This window comes from Diabrotica virgifera, chromosome 4, assembly GCF_917563875.1.
Source record: "Diabrotica virgifera virgifera chromosome 4, PGI_DIABVI_V3a".
NCBI classification, from domain to species: Eukaryota; Metazoa; Arthropoda; class Insecta; order Coleoptera; family Chrysomelidae; genus Diabrotica; species Diabrotica virgifera.
In genome coordinates, this window is record NC_065446.1 from 101,535,346 (window position 1) to 101,550,863 (window position 15,518).

The following is a 15,518-nucleotide window of genomic DNA, read 5'->3' on the forward strand; positions in this document are numbered from 1 at the left end:
TCTCCGGTAACCTTATTTCTCAAAAAGAAGATGTGATAAAATCTTTTAGCACTGATCAAAAATACATGTACGAAATGTGTCAGGCTGTATCATTGGGTGTGTGTAGCGACGAACTCGCTAACAGGCAGCCTGGCAATATGTCACATTCTCGCTGGCTTACAACGGCCAACCGCATATTACGCCTTTACATTGGAACCATTGACCCATCTGAAGAACTACAGACACTAGTTGATTATATCATGAAAGTCTACGCTCCCGTATGGTTCCACATCAAAGAACAACCTTCGTGTGAAATGGGACCCAAACATCTTTTTAAATTAATTAAATACTCCAGATGTTTATCAGATAAAGTGAAAATAGTTGTTGATCCAGTAATACAACGTAATGCATTTTTTGCCCATCCGGAAAATCTTTTGCTTGCTATGATAACAGACAACAGAGGTTTCGTCAAAGAATTAGGTCTAAGACGTATCATAAAAGCAAGAAAGGAATCAGGTGATAAGGTAAGAGTGTTTAAAGTTCCGAAACTAAATTTCAATGCAACAGACTATATTGAAATGATACACTGGGCCGATTTACTAGTAACTTCACCTCCCTTACTAGGAGACATTACCGACTCAACTCTTGTGGATATGCTGTCAAACATATGTTCAATTAAAATAGAATTTTCAAAATTTCCCTGCCATACTCAAGCAGTTGAACGTTGCGTAAAACTGGTAACTGAGGCATCTATCACTGTAGTAGGTGAAAGGGCTCGTGATGGATTAATTCGTACCACACTCGAGTCTAGAGGTCTTATGCCATCTTTTGATTGTAAAGCTGAATTTAAGTGTTAACATTGCAATTTTTCTCACAGTTTATTATATTTTTTTACTTAAAGTCTTATATTTAGTGTACCTATTTTTTTTCTGGATTTGTCAAAAATGTATGTTTAATTAATAATAAATATTCTTTCTTTTTAAACAGCTTGTTTAAATTTTATTCTACTCTTTAAAAATCAAAGAAAAAAAAATAGAAAAATCTGACATTTCAAAGGCAGGTAGAGGGCTATAAACTATATTGAATTAAAAATCTAAAAGCATGATCTCAAACAATTCAGTATTATGCAACTTTTGAAAACTACCCACCTATGAAATTTGAAAAAAAAATTTATTTTTACAAAATCGACCCACCGTATTGATCATGCTAGAAAGAAGAAGAAGAAGAAAGAAGAGGTAGTACTCTTCTTCTCAACGCCGTCCAATACTTTTTGCACGGTGGTGGATCTAGAAATTATTGGACAATTCATCTATGCTAATTCGCTATATTCCAATACCTTATTTTATCCTTTTAATCTTTATGATACCCTTACATTTGCCTTTTAACCTCTTTTTGGACCATGTTGTTTAACAATCTTTATTCTTTTAGGGAGAATATGTTAAAAATGAACAATTCGCCGGTCTAAACGTTTTCTCAATAGACGGCGATGACAATAAAGGAGTGTGTGGGGAAAAATACGTTCTCCTGAAGAATCTAAATACTGGCATGGGACATAGTTTAACATGGTTGAAAGACAATTGACTGAAATCATAAATAAATCTCAATTTTTGTACTAAACTTGCAATTATTGAATATTTTTCCAATAAAATATTACCTTACGTGTATACCTTTTTTATGAAATTACAAATGCGAAAACAAAGAGTATGAGGCGGATACTGCATTTCCATCATCATCATCATCAATGGCCTTACAACTCTTCATAAGTCTTTGCCTCGTTTACTATTGCCTTTGTTGGTGCTGTGCCACTATTTCCCATTGTCTCACTCCCATTTTCTCCAGATGTTCTCTCACTACATCTTTCCACCTTTTTCTAGGCCCTCCTACAAACCGTCTCCCATCTGGCTTTTCCCAAAACACATTATTTATAAAGCGATTGTCGATACTGCGTATCATATGCCCTGCCATCTGAGTCTATTGACCTTTATATATCGGACTATATTTTCCTTTCTGAAGAGAGACTCTAACATATACAGTAATGAGCGTGCTAATAACCGGCAAAATAAGGTCCATGTCACCAGCCCCCCCTTTTTCAATTTGAGGGTAAAAAAAAAGCTCATTCGTTTGTATTGCGTTAGTACTGGATTGTATCACCCTTCATTCGTTTGTACTGCCCCCACCCTTTTAAATCTGCCTGGAGGGGCTGGTGACATGCCATCCCCCCCTTTTTCGATTTGAGGGTCAAAAAAAAGCTCATTCGTTTGTATTGCGTTAGTACTGGATTGTATCACCCTTCATTCGTTTGTACTGCCCCCACCCTTTTAAATCTGCCTGGAGGGGCTGGTGACATGTCATCCCCCCCTTTTTCGATCTGAAGGTTCGGGATGGGTATGTTCGTTTGTACTGCGTTAGTATCGGATTGTATCGTCCTTATTTTGTTTGTACTACCCCCACCCGTCTAGATTGGCCTGGGGGGGCCAGTGACATGCTACCCTCTACTCTGCACTTTTTGCCTTCTGAATGTCGAAAATAGGCTACTTCGTTTGTACTGTGTTAGTACTGGATTGTATCACCCTTCATTCTTTTGTACTGCCTCCACCCTTTTAAATCTGCCTGGAGGGACTGGTGACATGCCATCCCCCCGTTTTCGATATAGGGGTCCGGGATGGGTATGTTCGTTTGTACTACGTTAGTATCGGATTGTATCGCCCTTATTTTGTTTGTACCACCCCCACCCGTCTAGATTGGCCTGGGGGGCCCAGTGACATGCTACCCCTCTAATCTGCACTTTTTGCCATCTGACGTCGAAAGTAGGCTATTTCGTTTGTACTGCGTTAGTACTGGATTGTATCACCCTTCATCCGTTTGTACTGCCCCACCCTTTTAAATCTGACTGGAGGGGGATCCCTTTTTTCGATCACGGGGTCCGGGATGGGTATGTTCGTTTGTACTGCGTTAGTATCGGATTGTATCGCCCTTATTTTGTTTGTACCGCTTCCACCCGTCTAGATTGGCCTGGGGGGCCAGCGACATGCTACCCTCTACTGTGCACTCTTTGTCTTCTGAACGTCGAAAATAGGCTATTTCGTTTGTACTGCGTTAGTACTGGATTGTATCACTCTTCATTCGTTTGTACTGCCTTCACCCTTTTAAATCTGTCTGGAGGGGCTGGTGACATGCCATCCCCCCTTTTTCGATATGGTTGTCCGGGATGGGTATGTTCATTTGTACTGCGTTAGTATCGGATTGTATCGCCCTTATTTTGTTTGTACCGCCCCCACCCGTCTAGGTTAGCCTGGGGGGCCAGTGACATGCTACCCTTCTACATTTAAAACAGGGAAAGATTAATGCTAGGAGTAAGGACACAAAATTAGCCAAAACTATTATAGTAACACCGCGGGTGTAATGGTAAATTCGTGAAAAATGTAACGAATTACATTTTGAAACTGAAAAACAGGCTTGCAAGCCACTCTCCAAGGGGAATGGAAAGTTACACCCTCAGATGGATCTCGGAGTAGTTCCATGCTACCGATTTGAAAAATGGTACATGTATTTGTTGGAGATATTTTGAACACCATTTTCGATCAGAAATCAGAGGAGCGACCTTGCCTTTTCCTAGTAGGAAGAAATTTATCCATCCCCTCAATAAATTTTACAGTTTTACACGCTATCGATATGAAAATCAAAGATCTCATGCGGCGCATTCCGAAATGCACTCTTCGTTGTACAATTTCAACCTCTCTGGATAACTGATTAACTGAAACTTACATGCAGAATTCATTGGAATCGAAAATTATTAAAAGTATTTGGAACATTAAATGAAAAATTCCCACAATCAATGTCTTTCCTACCATCTAATGCGAGAGACCAGATAATAATTGCCGTTGCTATGTTATGGTAATTTGTTTTCTAGAAAGGTTTGTATTGTTCATTTATGACTGCAATGAGATTCAGAATTTCCGTATTCCATTTGCAAAATAAATATAGTGTCAAAAACTTGCTTATACATTTGACGCACTGTCCGTCAACGTGTTAATTGACTCTACAGATTCAGTGCCAAAACGAGACATTTTTATAGAAAAATATTTGCAAATATATGAAATGCCAAACTGACCTATTAAATAAACAATGACAGTGCAATTTTCGATTTTTTTACTATGGAATTATCGCTGTATAGACCAGAGCGGATCTGTTTTGAAGTGGATGTGAGAGGTGGCATTCCGATTTTTGCAGATAAAATTAGGTGACAACTTCAGTAATTATAATTGGCTTATGCTCCTTCTCAAATATGTCCGGAACATTAATAAAAACCTTCAAATATTTAAAAATTTCGAAGAACATCGATTTTTTTCAACTTTTCAATCGTTTTTAAAACGATTCATTTTAGAACAAAGTCGTAGGGAAATAAAATAAAGATAATTGAAGTTTTTATGATATACGACTATAAAATACACTTAATAGATTTTGCATAATAATTTTGCAATCTAAATTTTTTTAAAAAAGTTAAAATTTTTTATAATCTTTCTGAACAAAAAGTAGACCATTATTTAGAAGTTTGCTAATTTTTTTACATAGAAAGATACGCCCTACCTATCTAATACACTTTACAGAACTTAAGTTGGTTTATTTAATTGGCCTCAGCAATGTTTTAAAGTTATACACAATTTTTTGGCTTATAAACAAATACAGTGAGGACGTTTGAGTTAATAAATACCAATAAATTCATGTTTCTGTTATTTATCAAATAAACATTTTTTTCTGTTTTAGGACAACAGTAAAATGTATCTCGAATTAACTAAATTAAATACTTTCTTCTGTTTGTCTCAATTAATTTTAAAAAATTTGGGCACCCTGTATAAATAATTATGTAATAAATAGAGAATTGAATAATCTTTCAAATAAGCTAGCACACGACCCACATTTTCATTTTAAAAAATCATCGATTACATCATCACACCCAGATGGATGATGTTAGTAGTATGATAGATATCCCAAAAATTATAATTTAAATATAAAAATCGACCTGTTTAGGGATTTATCTCCAGAGTTGCCCATTCTCGAGAAAATGAATTTACTCCAACTCAAACGTCCTCACTATATTTGTTTATAAGCAAAAAAATTGTTTATATCCTTAAGACAGTGCTGAGGCCGCTTAAATAATCCGATTTTAATTTTGTAAAGTGTATTGGATTGGTAAAGTACCTCTCGATATGTAAAAAAATTAGCAAACTTCTAACAGGTCTACTTTTTGTTCAGAAAGTTTTTAAAAATTTGAACTTTTTCTAAAAAAATTTAGATTGCAAAATTAGTATGCAAAATCTATTATGTTGATTTTAATGAAATTTGGTGGACGGATTGAGTATGTCGTAAAAATTTTTTAAGTAAAATACGAAGGTTCTAAGTGCAACCAAAGTGGTTGAAAAACACTGAATAAAAAGAGGCTTATTTTGCCCTCTTATTTTGTATTTATTGCTATTTTGCAGAAAGGAAAATCATTTAAGATATTTTATACCAGTCGTGTCGTATGTCACTTCAATGATCAATTATCAATTCAATTATCATTATGATATATCTTTATGACATATCATAATGTCATAAATTCAATTATTCAATTCAATTCAATTATCAATTGAATTTTAATTTCTTTATTTTATTTCCCTATGACTTTGTTCCAAAATGAATCGTTTTTAAGTTACAATCAATGAAAGTTGAAAAAATCGATGTTTTTCGAAATTTTTCAAATATTTAAATTTTTTTAATAATGTTCCAAACATATTTGAGAAGGAGCATAAGTCAATTATAATTACTGAAGTTGTCACCTAATTTTATCTGCAAAAATCGGAATGCCACCTCTCACATCCACCTCAAAACAGATCCGCCCTGGTCTATACAGCGATAATTCCATAGTAGAAATCGAAAATTGCAATGACATTGTTTATTTAATAGGTCAGTTTGGCATTTAATATACTTGTAAATATTTTTCTATAAAAATGTCTCGTTTTGGCACTGAATATGTAGAGTCAATTAACACGTTGACGGACCGTGCGTCAAATGTATAAGCAAGTTTTTGACACTATATTTATTTTACAAATGAAATACGGAAATTCTGAATCTTATTGCAGTCATAAACGAACAATACAAACCTTTCTAGAAAACAAATTACCATAACATAGCAGCGGCAATTATTGTTATCTGGTCTCTGACATTAGATGGTAAGAAAGATATTGACTGTGGGACTTTTTCATTTAATGTTCCAAATACTTTCTTTTAATAATTTTCGATTCCAATGAATTCTGTCGTATGTATGCTTCAGTTAATTAGTTATCCAGAGAGGTTGAAATTGTACAACGAAGAGTGCATTTCGGAATGCGCCGCATAAGATCTTTGATTTTCATATCGATAGCGTCTGAAACTGTAAAATTTATTGAGGGGATGGATACATTTCTTCCTAGTAGGGAAAGACAAGGTCGCTGCTCTCTGATTTTAGATTGAAAATGGTGTTCAAAATATCTCCAACAAATACATGTACCATTTTTCAAATCGCTACTACACCGAGATCCATCTGAGGGGGTAAATTTCCATTCCCCATGGAGAGTGGAGAGTGGCTTGCAAGCCTGTTTTTCAGTTTCAAAATTTAATTCGTTTCATTTTTGACGATTTTACCAAATTTTACACCCGCGGTGTTACTATGTGCAAGGTTTGGCTGATTTTGTGTCCTTACTCCTAGCACTAATCCTTCTCTGTTTTAAATTTAGAAGGGTAGGGGTAGTACAAACAAAATAAGGGCGATACAATTGAGTACTAACGCAGTACAAACGAAATAGCCTATTTTTGACATTCAGATGGCAAAGAATGCATAGTAGAGGGGTAGCATGTCACTGGCCCCCCCAGGCCAATCTAGACGGGTGGGGGTGGTACAAACAAAATAAGGGCGATACAATCCGATACTAACGTAGTACAAACGAACATACCCATCCCGGACCCCCATATCGAAAAAGGGGGGGATAGCATGTCACCAGCCCCTCCAGGCAGATTTAAAAGGGTGGGGGCAGTACAAACGAATGAAGGGTGATACAATCCAGTACTAACGCAATACAAACGAATGAGCTTTTTTTTGACCCTCAAATCGAAAAAGGGGGGGAAGGCATGTCACCAGCCCCTCCAGGCAGATTTAAAAGGGTGGGGGCAGTACAAACGAATGAAGGGTGATACAATCCAGTACTAACGCAGTACAAACGAAATAACCTATTTTCGACATTCAGAAGGCAAAAAGTGCAGAGTAGAGGGTAGCATGTCACTGGCCCCCCCAGGCCAATCTAGACGGGTGGGGGCAGTACAAACAAAATAAGGGCGATACAATCCGATACTAACGCAGTACAAACGAACGTACCCATCCAGGACCCCCAGATCGAAAAAGGGGGGGATGGCATGTCACCAGCCCCTCCAGGCAGATTTAAAAGGGTGGGGGCAGTACAAACGAATGAAGGGTGATACAATCCAGTACTAACGCAATACAAACGAATGAGCTTTTTTTTGACCCTCAAATCGAAAAAGGGGGGGATGGCATGTCACCAGCCCCTCCAGGCAGATTTAAAAGGGTGGGGGCAGTACAAACGAATGAAGGGTGATACAATCCAGTACTAACGCAATACAAACGAATGAGCTTTTTTTTGACCCTCAAATCGAAAAAGGGGGGGCTGGTGACATGGACCTGGCAAAATAGCCAAGAGATTGAAAACATAATACACTGCGAAACAAAAAGAGATGCAACTGGTGGAGGTGGAAATGATCATTATAAACCTATAAATTAACCTTAGCTTTGTTCACGCTGGCCAACCCGAATGTACCCAGAGTGAGAACGCCTGCGCATTATAAAATCGAGCGTTCGCGGTGGTCGAATTTTTCCCTCTGAACACCGTACGGCTTTTTAATTCGGTGTTTGCGCAGTACAGAAAAACGATCCTGAACATGTCCGGGATACCCTCTCGACGTTCGAGGATTTTGTTTCGGATTTTAAGTTCGCACAGGCACACAAAATATTTGGGAAGAATTTAAGCTCGACGTTGTCGTTAACGTTGCCGTTCGACGTTGACCTTGACGTTCGTATCCGCTCCGAGCTTCATTGGTATCGCCACCTACCTTACAGGATTCTAGAATAACTTTTACCGGAAATTTTCTGGAAAGAAAAAAGTGTTGCCTATACTCTGTGAGTTTCGCTAATATGGCGGCTATCGCCATCTAACGGTTGACTAGTGTTCCTATTTCGGCCGGAATTTTAAAGAGGACAGTAGAAAAGCAAATAATATTTGTTTAAAACTTATTATTTACTTCTTATCGTGTAATATTTAAAACGTAAAGAAGTAATTGGATTGTAATCGATAATTAATAGCAGTAAGTACAGAATTTATTATTCATTATGATTATTTTTAAGATTTTGCTTATCGTTTTGACGTTTATGTTGACAACTAATATTAGAAAAAAATTATTCTGCAAAAAAGCATAATAATTTAATATAATTAATTAGGTATAGTATAATACTTCTTAAATATTAACTTATGAATGACAGTTAACGGCATCCTACGTTAACTGTGATTGGTCGTTATCTTCACGCATTCAAATTTTGTTTCAGGATTGGATTGTAAAATTGAAACCGTCAAAATTCGAGAGTGTGCTAACTGATCCTTTAGCTACAATTTTTCTACCGTTTTAAAATTAAAATTGTGTTTACTTACTTTTTTCTAATTGCATCAATCCATTTTTGTCGTTGAATCACCTTATGCTTAGCGACAGGAAAGTTGTAGAATACACAGTTACTATTGTAACCAGTAATTCGACACTCTTTAATACAACAACTTTCGTGAGACATTTAAAAGCTATAATATGCCACTCTTAATGCAGAACGTCAAAAAGCTTTCCAGTAAAGGTTTACAAACTTGTTATTTAATTATCCCCTCTACCTACGAGCTCAGAACTTTTCGTTGACGGTGCCGTAGCAGTTAGTTAGACGTAATGTCATGTCACATTTAAATTTATTTTTTCTTTCTAACCTTACATTTCTTTTTTTTTGGAAATTTGGAATTCGAATATTCATTATTGGAATGGTTTTAGAAAGTTGGAAGTATTGAATGTAGAATATTGATAAACATGTACTGTTCAGATTAATCAAATGGAAAAAAGACCAGGCATTATTAGAATCAGCTCGAAGAGTGCTGCAAAAAGGGTCCTATATTCTGTTAGAGATAGTAGTTTATGTAAATATTTTTCATCTGACAATATTGTGATGAAACTAGTGGTGTACATAATTGTTGTATGCATGAAATTGAAAATGAACATGAAAAAATATGTATGGTATGTACTGTTCAGATCAACCGAATGGTTTCATGAAGAAAACACCAGTAATTAACAGAACCATTTGGAAGAATGTTGCAAAAGGTCTTATATATTCTGCTTCTGTGATATTATATATATTTTTATGCTGTACATAGATTATTTTAAAAATAAATATAAAAATAAATGTTGGTGTTTTCTTATTGCTACGTTCAACATTAAGATAATGTATATGCCTTTTGTAAGAGAAAATTGTGAATTCCTTTATTTCATAACGTCTTGGCTTTCTGTGGCTCAGGTAGTAGGACTGTGTTAGTAGTCACCCTGAAAAGCAGCGCCTTCTGACATTGTTATCACAAAAATGGTAACGTTGCTCCAGTAGTAATCCTTTCTTGTGTTAAATTGCTCTTTTGGTAATTTTCTACATTAGTAAGGCTACTCGGATTGATCTGAAATTTGCACAGTATATTTTTGGCTACTTTTTATTCACTTTACATTTTATACATTTTTTCGCGATGAGCTATAGCTTTTTTGTATCCTCATTTTGAGTTTTTACCAATAATTTTCCTTTTCAATATCGTCGCTGATTTACAAAAAGGAGCCAAGTAACATTTTTATATTTTTACTAAGTTGAACTTAGCTCCTCTTCACACAACCAGTTTAAAAAAAATGTTACTTGGCACCAAAAAATTATGAGACTTGTTATCTCAACAAGAGTACGTAATACACTTGACCCCTTGTTACAGAATAGGTAGAACCTATCATTTTGCACGTAACCCCTCTTTTGAATAAAATGTCACTTGACACCTTTTTGCAAATCAGCGACGATATTTATAGTTATAATCGATAGTAACAAAGAGTATCTCTTATCCCATCCCTTACAAATAAATGACTGTAACCTCAATAAGAAACTAGAGTCTATTATATCAACGGTTAAATACTGAAACCTCAAAATCTACAACTTTTCAGGATAGCGAAAAAGCTTCACTGCTTAGTACATGTTTTTATTTCTTCTGTTTTAAAGCATCTTTTTTCAAAGTATTAAATAAATAAATCATCATCAATGGCGCTACAGCCCTATGAAAGAGCCTCGACCTTCCCAAGTCTATTACGCCAGTCAGTCCTATCCATTGCCAACCGTTGCCAGTTTGCTGCGCCTATTTATCTCCCATCCTCATCTACACCATCTTTCCATCTAAGTTTTGACCTACCCCTATTTCTACTTCCCACAGGTTGTGACATAAGGATTCTTCTAGGAGGGTTGTTGTAAATAAATAAATACTCAGAAATAAAAAACCTGTAGTAAGCAGTAACGTTTTTTCGCTCTCCTGAAAAGTTGTAGATTTTAACTTAAGGTTTCACTATTTAACTGTTGATATATACCTATATAAATGGTACAGAAGAATGGCAATAGTTCATTTGAATTTATTTCGAGCAAATTTAAAATTAATATTTATTAACTTATTATAAAGTCAAATTTAAAGAATAATAATAATTACTTTGACTTTGTAAGTTAAATCGTCATTTTCAATTTGTTCGAAATCGATCCAAATGGACTATTGCCATTCTTCGTCTGTACCCTTCATATTATTTATAAATATTTAACAAATTTTATTGGTTAAAATATTATTTTCCATCATTTTGTAAACTTTTTTGTTATGATGTTTTATCATTAAGTAAAAAAAAAGACAGCAGTACAATTAAATGTTTTATTTCTTATCAATAAACAAACTAATCTATAAAACCACCTATACATATAAGCGTCTAATAATATTAGACCAGGCGCAGCTGTAAAAATATTAGTACATTTGGACGTTGACGTTGAGAGGTGACTCAAATTTTTTTGCAGAAGTTGCTTGAAAATTTATATTCATCATTGGCGCGTATAAGGGTAATGGTCTGAATTTTTCAAGAAATAAATAGTATAATAGTATATACTCCACTTAGTCTAGGCGCCAAAGGGGTCACCGTGTCCTTTTCAATTCTGATGAACAAACTCAACGGTGTCTTATCGATTTTTGGCTGCTGATTACGAATTTCGAGGGTTGATTTCGATCGGAGTGGTCAAAAAATTGTTATAAACAATTTAATTGTTTATACATTGTTTATAAGGCTCTGGCTCATAAACTAAAAGAGATAAAACAGAATGTTTTAAATAAAATTTGTTCGTTAATAAATAACGAAGAAAAAACCGTTCACGAAACTTAAATCCAACAATTAGAACTCAAGATATTGTCAAATTAGTGCACAATGCAAATTGTAATTTGCAAAATAATTATTTTTCGAAGCTTTATCGATCGTAACTCAGTTTCTACGCATGTAAATGAGCCCTATAGTCCAGAGAAATAAGACTTTTCTCGTGACACATCCCCCTCCAGGCCGAAACTAAATTTTTTGAGTAGTATGGACATCTACATTAATAAACTATATGTTTCCTGCAGCCGATTTTGATGATATACATAGTTATAAACAAATGAAGATCAAAAAACGCTAAATTTTAGCTTTTTTCTTCTATTACTAAAAAGTGAACAATTTTAAACAAATTTGAGAATAAAAAACTCATAAAACATGTAGAAAACTTCAATACGGCGTTCACTGCATATGTCTATCCTTATTTGTTGCTTAGAAAATAGCAAAATAAATCATAAATTTTAAGTTTTTATAAATATTCCTAACTTATGTCAAAAATTAACTTAGAACCTTCTTATTAACCGGATTGTTGAGACTTCCGGTGCTTAAATAACACTGTAAATTTCAAAGTAATTGGTCAAATAGTTTAAAAATTATTTAATTTGTTTATACCAAATTAATTTTTTTTTGCAACATTATAAGTCAGAAAATGATGAGGTTACATTAATACTTCGTACAGTTTATGAAAGAAGAAGATTTATACTATTAACTTAATTAAAAAAAATGACAAATAATAATCTTAAATAGTGTAAAATTATTTTGCAAGGACATGTCGATTTTTTGCTTATAAACAATTAGAATAACTTTTTAACCGTTACCCGTAGAAAAATAATTTTTTCATATTTAGAAAGAATGAATTTTTATACACGTTTAGAAAGAAAAACAATTTTCCTAGGACAATTAGGGACGAAGTTAGCCCCCTTATTTTTTAATTCACAGCAGTTTGTTTATAACACTTAAGAAATAAAATTAGCCGCATTTGAAAGAACGTACTTCATAGTATTAATGTGCCAAAAATAAAAAAGATTTGCTTTCAAGGAAATCGTCCACAACGCTTAAAATGTGGCCCTTAAAATCTGCCGGCCTTGAAACTTGGGATAGAGATGAGAAGGGGGAAGGAGCTGTTAACTGTATCTCTGGTTCTCTATTATTTATTTCGACGTTTCTTTTTTTAATTTGTATGTACTTTTTACGTACATTACGAATATGCATTATTTAAATAAATAAATTAATTGTTATTTACACCATCAAATTTGTTTAAACATTTTTTTTAAATTTTTTAAATAATAGTAGATGTAACTTTTATTGTAAAACGTACATATTATTTATAATTAATAGACTTAGGCAAATATGCAAATTGCATATTTTGCATATTATGCATACAAAATGCAAAAATCTCCAATTCTGCATATTTTTATATTAATGGGCATAAAGTGCATATAATTTGAAATTTTCTTTGTATACATGTATGTATTTTTATATTCATGTAATAATGTTTTTAACCATCAAACTTTTGGTGAATAAAAAACTCAATTGTGTTTCTCTCTGTAAGAAAAAGGAACTTTATTATTTTATGTACAATATTAACGATTTACAAAAACGTTACCTGTAAGAAAAAGAAACAACATTTAAAGCTTATATTCTAGATTTTAGTTTATAATGCTCAGCAGGTAACAAATATTTCAACCATCGAAATTAATTAATTGTCACTGTCAAAACACCTCACATGTCATAAGTCATAAGTCAACATAAAAATAAAAAGAAGAACTTAATGTTTTGACAGTGGCGTAACAAAATGAGAATATAAATAAATATTAAAAGAAAAGCTATTAAAGAAAAATAAACAATAGTTTTTCTTTACATCTCCCCCCCTTGGAGAGTTTCAAAACAAAAATTGAACTTTCACTAAATATTTTCTTTCAATACTGGAGTAAGTTTAGTTATATGGAAGAGGTTTGATTCTGTTTTCCTATGCCCAGTATCAACTTCGTAAATTGAATTGGAAATCTTCTTTAGTATTTTGTATGGTCCAATCCTTAATTCGTCCAACTTTTTCTGTTTAGACGGTTACCGTTCTCCACATATACTAAATCCCCAATGTTCAAATCAATTTCCTTCCTATGTCGATCGAACTGCTTTTTATTATAATCATGTGATTTTTTTGTATTTTTCAAGGCAACTGTTCTATCTATTTCGAGATCTGCATCTGTGACTTTAGGTTTTAGTTCGTTTGGTAGGATGCTTACACTTTCTCCTTCTACTAAATATTTTGGTGAAAATTTTGTGATGGTATGTTCAGTTTCATTATATTTTTCTATACATTTTTGAGCAATTGTTGTCCATGCTGTTTTCCTGTCACCTTCATTTATTTTGCATCTGATTTTATTAACCAATGTTTGATTTAACCTTTCATTGATACCATTTGAAAATGGTGCATCAACGGCAGTAAATATCATTTTTATGTTATTGACCTTTAGGAAATTTTTGAATTCTTTTGAGTTGATGCCAGGATATTGATCAGTCATCACAGTTTTAATTTTGTGATCTTCTGTTACCTTTTTAATTAACTTTATGAAGTCATCAGAGTTTTGTGTTTTTGATGTCAAACAATAGGCATATCTTGAGAAATGGTCTACTAGGAGATGAAGATTTTTTTTTTGTTGAACGAGATCCTCCAAAACCACCAATCGTGTCAATCGAGACAATTTCAAATGGATATGTCGCTGGTCCTAATTGTGACATTAAACCATAGTCAGGTTTCCGTCTTGATTTATTTTTAATGCAGATATCACAGTTCTCACATATTTTCTTAATGCTAGTAGTCATATTGTTGGCTGTATAAAATGGTGATATTTTATTTAACATCTGGTTTGTTCCTAAATGACAGTAAGTATTGTGTACACTTTTTATCAATGTTTTACTTAAATCTTCAGATAAAATAATTTTGTCTTTTCTGTTTGACTTTTTATAATAAATATCATTCTTGAAACTGTATTTAGTCTTATTATTTTGTAGATCAATATTTGAGAGTTGGTCAATTTTTATATCTTCCAGATTAATCAAGTTTACTACTTTTAATACTTCATCTGTATTTTCTTGAGATTCTAAAACTGGATTTCTGCTTAAACTGTCTGCTTCTTGGTTATATTTTCCTGGATTATACTTTACTTTAAAATTATATTGAGATAAGTAAAATGTCAAGTCTCCCAATTCTTCATCTGTTCTAGCTTTTATGTTTAAATTTTCTAAAGGTTTGTGATCTGAATATACTATAAACTCTTTTCCAATGAGCAGATGTTGCCAATATTTTATAGCTTCCTTTATCGCTAGACATTCTAAATATTTGCCTTCTTTTTCTTTTGACTTTCCATTAATTTTTTGGAAAAATATGCCACAGGCTTGCTACATCCGTTTTTATCAATTTGTTTTAATACAGCTCCTACTCCTTTTATGCTGGCATCTGTATATATATTAATTGGCAAATCAGGGTTGAAAATACTTAATATTGGTTCCGAACAAAGTAATGACTTTATTCTATCGAAAGATTCTTGACATTCCTTAGACCAAATAAAGTCAACATCTTTTCTCAATAAGTTGTGCAGCGGGTCTAAAATGATTGCAATATCTTGGACAAACTTATGATAATAATTGATTTTTCCCAAAAATTGACGTACATTCTTTCTAGTTTGTGGAACAGGGAAATTTTTCACAGCAATCAAGTAGTCTTTTACAGGTCTTATGGAATTATTTTCTATTATGTGTCCTAAGTATTTTACTGATTTTTCTGCAAAGGTACATTTCGAAAATTTTAGTCTAAAACCTTCATTTAATATTGCATCAAATAACTTGGACAAGTGTAATATATGTTCGTCAAAGGTTTTTGAAAAAATTAGGATATCATCTATATAATTGACTGTGAAATCTGAAAGTTTATATTTTCTTATAATGCTGCTTAAAATACGTTGAAAAATTGCTGGAGCCGTTTTCAAACCAAATGGGAGGCAAGTCCACTGGAAATGGCCTTC

At 33.6% G+C, this 15,518-nt stretch overlaps 2 protein-coding genes across 5 annotated transcripts in view; both read left to right on the top strand.

The window, feature by feature from the left end:
- The window catches only part of LOC114338870 (uncharacterized), a 435,637-nt gene that overhangs the window by 219,911 nt on the left and 200,208 nt on the right, over positions 1 to 15,518 (top strand). The window lies entirely within an intron of this gene.
- Positions 1 to 15,518, top strand: part of LOC114338869 (uncharacterized) — a 456,134-nt gene that overhangs the window by 121,902 nt on the left and 318,714 nt on the right. The window contains exon 16 of one of the 2 annotated variants that reach the window (XM_028289498.2): positions 1,408 to 1,643. The exons of the other annotated variant lie outside the window; for it this stretch is intronic. Within the exon in view, the coding sequence (XP_028145299.1) occupies positions 1,408 to 1,560 (153 nt within the window). The 3' untranslated portion in view covers positions 1,561 to 1,643. Of the gene's footprint in view, positions 1 to 1,407; positions 1,644 to 15,518 lie in introns of those variants that run through there. 2 annotated transcript variants of the gene reach the window in all.